This window comes from Calonectris borealis, chromosome 2 (assembly GCF_964195595.1).
Source record: "Calonectris borealis chromosome 2, bCalBor7.hap1.2, whole genome shotgun sequence".
NCBI lineage: Eukaryota > Metazoa > Chordata > Aves > Procellariiformes > Procellariidae > Calonectris > Calonectris borealis.
The window spans coordinates 19,009,312-19,015,443 of record NC_134313.1 but is presented as its reverse complement, the minus strand read 5'-3'; the positions used below and the strand labels follow the sequence as shown (position 1 = coordinate 19,015,443).

The 6,132-nt window shown below is 42.5% G+C and overlaps 1 protein-coding gene across 1 annotated transcript; it reads left to right on the top strand.

Annotated features, from left to right (window-relative positions):
• Positions 1–2,734: 2,734 nt before the first annotated feature.
• LOC142079808 (uncharacterized) lies at positions 2,735–4,360 on the top strand. Its single transcript, XM_075144556.1, is given in 1 exon segment — positions 2,735–4,360. A coding segment is annotated over 1 exon segment (1,398 nt). The 5' UTR covers positions 2,735–2,962.
• Positions 4,361–6,132: the final 1,772 nt, after the last annotated feature.

The following is a 6,132-nucleotide window of genomic DNA, read 5'->3' as shown; positions in this document are numbered from 1 at the left end:
AAACAAATATTAATTAAAAAAACAACCAAACAACCAACCAAACAAAAAATCCCAACCAAAGCAGAAATAAACAAGAGTTTTATTTTGTTTAAAAGAGAGTGGATACTTCCAGACTTTCAGATGCTAACCTGTTGTCCTGGTTTCAGCTGGGATAGAGTTAATTTTCCTCCTAGTAGCTGGTATAGTGCTGTGTTTTGGATTTAGTATGAGAAGAATGTTGATAACACGCTGATGCTAACTAGTTGTTGCTAACTAGTGTTTACATAGTCAAGGATTTTTCAGCTTCCTGTGCTCTGCCAGGTGCACAAGAAGCTGGGAGGGAGCATAGCCAGGACAGTGGACCCAACTGGCCAACGGGGTATTCCATGCCATATGACATCATGATCAGTATACAAACTAGGAGGCATGGTCCAGGAAGCAGTGATCATTGCTTGGGAACTGGCTGGTCATCGGTCGGCGGGTGGTGAACAATTGTATCGTGTATCGCTTGCTTTGTATATTCTATTATTATTATTATTATTATTATTATTATCATCATCATCATCATCATCATCATCATTATCATTATCATTATTATTATTACTACTACTACTACTATTTTACTTTATTTTATTTCAATTATTAAACTGTTTTTATCTCAACCCATGAGTTTTCTCACTTTTACCCTGCTGATTTCCCCCCCCCCCAACCCCGAGTGGAATGGGGGGGAGTGAGTGAGCTGCTGTGTGGTGTTTAGTTGCTTGCTAGGCTTAAACCATGACACCTGTGTTGGCTGAGTTTTGTATCCACTGCTGCCAGAGGGAGCTCTTCTGCAAGCAGCTGTACGGGTGGAGCCGCTTCCAAACCTGACTTTCTCACCATCAGGGAGCAGATGGAGCTCTGAGGAAAAGGGCATTTCAAACATGTTACATTTTTTTTTCAATTCTGACCCATCTTAATTGCTTGCCCAGAGTGTGCTTGCTTGCAATGTTGCCAGTTCTCAGTATGGAATTGTCTTTTTTCCATATATTTTGAATTTTCTGTTTTGTCCCCAAATGGGGGAAAAATAAGCTTACTTCCAGTTTCTGGAAGTAAGTGATTACAAAAGAGAGAAAGACTTCATGCTTATATTTCCAAGATTTTTTTTTTTTTTTTTCCAAAAAATCCATTAAAAAAACCCAGCACTCCTTCTCTTAAGTAAAAAAGCATGTAAAAATGTGTCAGTAAAAAAAAAAAAAGGCCATGACTAATAGTCATGTTCTAACACAAATTTAACTTAGTAACTTTTGAAATTTCAACAAAAATTTTTAAAAAAAGTTATTTGGAGACAAAACATTTGAGGTTAAAAGTTTAAACAAAAGAGGTTAAAAGTAATCTGCAACATAATTAAGCCTTTAAATAAGAATTGAAACAAAAAAAAAAGACTGTGGGCATGGGAGAACACAGGAGAGAAAAGAAAAAAGTTGATGTTTTTCTTGTTAATGTAACAGTGCTCCATTTTCATCCAATGAAAGGATGCAAGAGGGTCAGTAGATCCCTGACATAGCCATTTTATATCATTCTTATGTCCTTGTTCAGCTGGGCATGACACTCAACGTTAGTGTTATTAGGCCTAAAATATGTGGTTATCATAAAAGTATTGCTACAGGTGCTCAAATATTGACAGTAAAATTGAAACAGATTTCCTCAGCTAGTGAGCCAAAAGCAAGCAAACAGACACTGTGATGCTAATACACAGTATAACCCCTGTTAGCAAACGTGGATGGTTCACCCGAAATGGCTATAAGTAACTTGGAATATGAATAGCAGAAATGAAACTCAGTTGTATGATCTGTTTGCACAGGTGGATAATGCTAAAATGGATGCACACTTGTTTGTTTATATCAAATCATATTCATATGAAACCAGATTGAAAATAAGAGAAAACTGATTTTAGGAGGAACAGGAGAACAATAAAGTAGTATCCAACATAGGTAGAAGCCACTATATATAGTAAATTTGGATGCAATGTGGAACTGCAGATCAATGAAGAAAGGGTGAAGATGTAAAAGTGTGTTATCAAATATATAGAAAAAATACTTCAAGTGAATCCTAGAGTGAGGAAAAAGAAACCACCAACATGCACATCATATTCCTCTTGGTGATGAAGGTCTCCAGGAGCTGACAACACATTGTAATACCCCATCACCACCATGATCAGAACAAAACCACCAATCTTAGATCCCAGAGAAGGGCAAGGGTAAGCTGTGAGAGACTGAACTGTAGAACATTCGTTTCAAAGATTGCTTATCTAAGCAAAGTATCCTCTGAATACCTGTGAAAGACTGAACTGTAGAACATTTGTCTCAAAGATTGCTCTGAATATGATAAGAAGCGGCTTGCAAGGCCATGGAGACCTCTGGTTTGCAGGGGCTGCGCTGTGTGCAAGACTCGATTGAGCGCAGGAATGTAGCAACGTGCCGTTGCTATGGAAACTACAGTCCTTGAACAGGAATAAAAGGGACTGCCAAGACGACCCAGGTGTCATCGCCCACCACCGACCTCGGAGTGCGTTGTCCACTGCCAACCCCGCTGCGACCGCTCACTGCCAAAACACTGAAAGACTTGGACCCCCAGGATGCCGCGGATCCATGGTGGTGACTATTCCTGCAACTCTATCCCGAATGCTTGCTTGATTTCTATCTTTGTTCTGATCTATCCTATCGCTACTAATTTTTACTTTTGATAATAAAAAGTTGTTTAGGATATGCAGCATTTGATCTTGTTTGAGTCTTAATTTCACTCCTGGGATCATATTGAAACCTCTCCCGATATTGGGTCGGGACATTTAAATTGGTGTCACGGACAGGATCCCTTGAGATGAGAGTGCCATATTTTTATTTTTTTTTACGTGAGACCTCTCAAGAAAGTAAGGGGGGGCGGGTTTGTGTTTGAAACTTGCGCGCTGCCTTCCTGAGATGACCACTTCCCCGCTTTATATAAGATGAGTGGTACTAAAACTGTCCCTTCGGGGAGAGAAGTTTTGTTTGAGTTTTTGGAAAAACATGGTGTGCGACCCTCTGTACCCGGAGTGGACTGGGCTCAGGGAAATTGGTATAATCTGCAGAGTGTGATTGATCAAACGAGTGCTTTGCAAAAGGATGCGAGAGTGAGATCTGGAAGAAGAAAAATGATTGTTTGTGCTGTTCTCGGTGCCAGTTTAGCTGCTGCTGTAGAGGTGAGGGAGCGCTGTTGCATTGAGGAATCCCAAATTGCTGAATCCCTCCAAAACCTCTTTTGGTTCCTTCAGAGGCAAGTGGTGGAATTAAAAGAACAGCTTGAAGGAGAGAGAGACCAGGTTAAACATCTGGAGATTGCTCTTAAGGAGCAACTCCTTGTGGGCACTGCCCACGAAGAAATATCCCCAAGATCAGAAACTGGTTATCCTTTTGACAACTTGCAGGCAGCAAGAGAAAAAATAGAGAAATTAGAACTGCTCTCACCCTTGGTTAAGACCGAGTATATTTATGATGATGATCAGGATCAGTTCCCCCAAGTCACAACCAAGGAGGTCCCCTATACTGCCTCCGAGTTGGCAAAGTTAAAAAAGGATTTTGGTCAAACCCCTAGGGAGTCAGAGACAGAGTATGTGTGGAGAGTATCCTTATCTGGGGGGGATCAGATTTTGTTAAGTGAAAAGGAGGCGGAGGGGTATTGGGGACCAGGAGTATTTTTAACTACCAGGAATTACCACGCCCCTTGGTCCTTAACCCAGCGGGCAGCCTATTGCGCGGGGGGTTTGAACCCCTTGGAGAGGGGGGATCCCCTCGCAATCACGGAGACTGTTGATCAGTTGGTGGAAAGCGTGCGGAAGACACCTTGCTTGCAGATGATGTATGATCGGAAGTGGGAGCCTAGGCAGGAGTCCCCGATGATGATGCTGGTAGACCCTGAACGAATGACTCCCCTTATAAGGGGACTCCCCGATTCCCTAAAGCCGTTTGGTATACAATTACAGGGGAAACATCAAACAATGCCTCAGGGCAAAAGAGTTGCGGCTGCTTTAGAAGGACTTATGCCCGATATGCACCCCCGGTCCCTGGATAGGAAGATGTGGATTTGAGGGGAGGTAGCCCAAGAATTGATCAATTACAGGTGCAAGTATGGCCCTGTTAACCTTCTAGCCACTAAAACAGACTCTAGGGGCCTGAGGCGAGCTGAAGTAAAAATAGTTCCACGCCCTGGGGGTGATGGAAGAACACCCCTTGCTAAACAACCCGGAGGGAGGGACATCCCAAATAAGCGCAATAGTCTGTGGTCAAAGGGATGGCAAAAGGGGATTCCACATGATTTAATGGATGGATTGCCAACTGACAAGTTAGAAAACCTGGTGTCAAGATGACCCAATAAACCGGCAGATAAAGAGTAAGATAAAGATAAGTTCTAACAATACCACCCCGAATACACCCTCTTTAATCGACTTATCAGAGACAAATGTCCCTTGAAATTCTGCAGGAAACAAGATTCTTCATCCTCCGATGGTGAGCAGGGGGGCAAAGGTTGGGTATGTGGAAAGAACAAATGGCTTGTCGAAACGCTTTCTTAAACCACACAAGCCAGGATGGGCCAAACAGCTGTGGGATGCAGTGACTAGTGTCAACAGTCGTTGGGGTATAAATGGATGCCCAAAAATTACCACGTTCTGTCCAAAGGCCCCAACCATTATGCCAGCCTCATATGGCCCTGATCACCCCAAAAATCCCTCGCATTTTCTGGGCCAACCAGTTTTGATTGAACTCCCCACCGTGGGAGCCGTACCCCTGGTACTGGAAACTCCAATGAACAAGTATGCCTGGAAGGCAAAAGATGCTCACAGGAAGGAACATAAGATTAACACGAGGTGGATTATTCCACCTTTCTAACGATAACCTGCCTCCAGTCCCTTAAAAAGGACCGAGTTTGCCTTCTTTTCTTTTTCAGGTGGAGACTCCGAAGCCAGCTAGAAGGAATACATGAAGCTGCTGATTGTCTGCGTGGTTTTGTCGGTGATTTCTTTGTTAATATTCATAGCGTGTCTGATATACCATTGTAAACGATGTTTTGGTTGACCATTATAGCCATCTTTAGCATCTGGGGAAGCTCCTGCTCCCTCCTTTCTGACTCATCATGGCAAAATGAATTTATTGCTTTAGGTCAACAAATAGCTGATACCTTTAATCTTACCAATTGTTGGGTATGTGGAGGGCCATTTGGTCTAGAAAGATGGCCATGGACTTCTGTTCCCCTTTCTCCTAAATGGTTAGTGAGTAATTACAGTGAGATCAGAAATGATTCCTATTGGAGCGAGGACACACAGCCCTGGATGGTACAATACCTGACCCAAGGTGAATATTGTCTAAATCAAACACAGGAGGGTGGTGTTTTTGTAGGAAATAGCAAATGTAATTGGACCTATACATATGGAAACCATTGCTTCATTGAGGGCTGTAAGACAATGTTTAACTACAATAATGAATTTTTTGTACTTCGTGAGCTGGGATGGGTCTGGGTGAATAAGACAGGGCACCAGAAAATATTTGCTTCCTATTGGTCTCCGACCAATCACATGAAAAACATTACCGGTGTTACTGAAAATTGTTCTTGGAGTAATGATACCGGTGCTTGGTCCTGTTCCATTTACAAGATACCTGGCAACAACGTACCCCTACCATTAAACTATCCTCTAGGAGTAGAAAACACCACATATTTCCAATTACCACAAACCTCCACAGGTCTGTTTGAAAATGGTACCTGGGCACTGAAAAGTCATTACTGGATCTGTGGACATCACACATACAAGCGATTGCCCAAAAATTGGACTGGGGTGTGTTATGTAGGGCTAATTCGCCCCTTATTCTTTTTACTCCCAGAGAACAGAGGGGACGGTTTGGGTGTTAAGTTACATGATGATCTCAATCAATATCGGTGATCCATTGATACCTCTATAACAGGTGGAAGTGGACAAACCTGAGGTAAAGACGAGTGGACCCCTCGATGTATCATACAATATTATGGACCTGTTACCTGGAACCCCAACGAGTGGATTAGCGGTGCTCGAGAACCTATCTATAATTTAAATCGTATTATTCAGTTGCAAGCCGTTCTAGAGATTTTTACTAACGAGACGGCCCATGC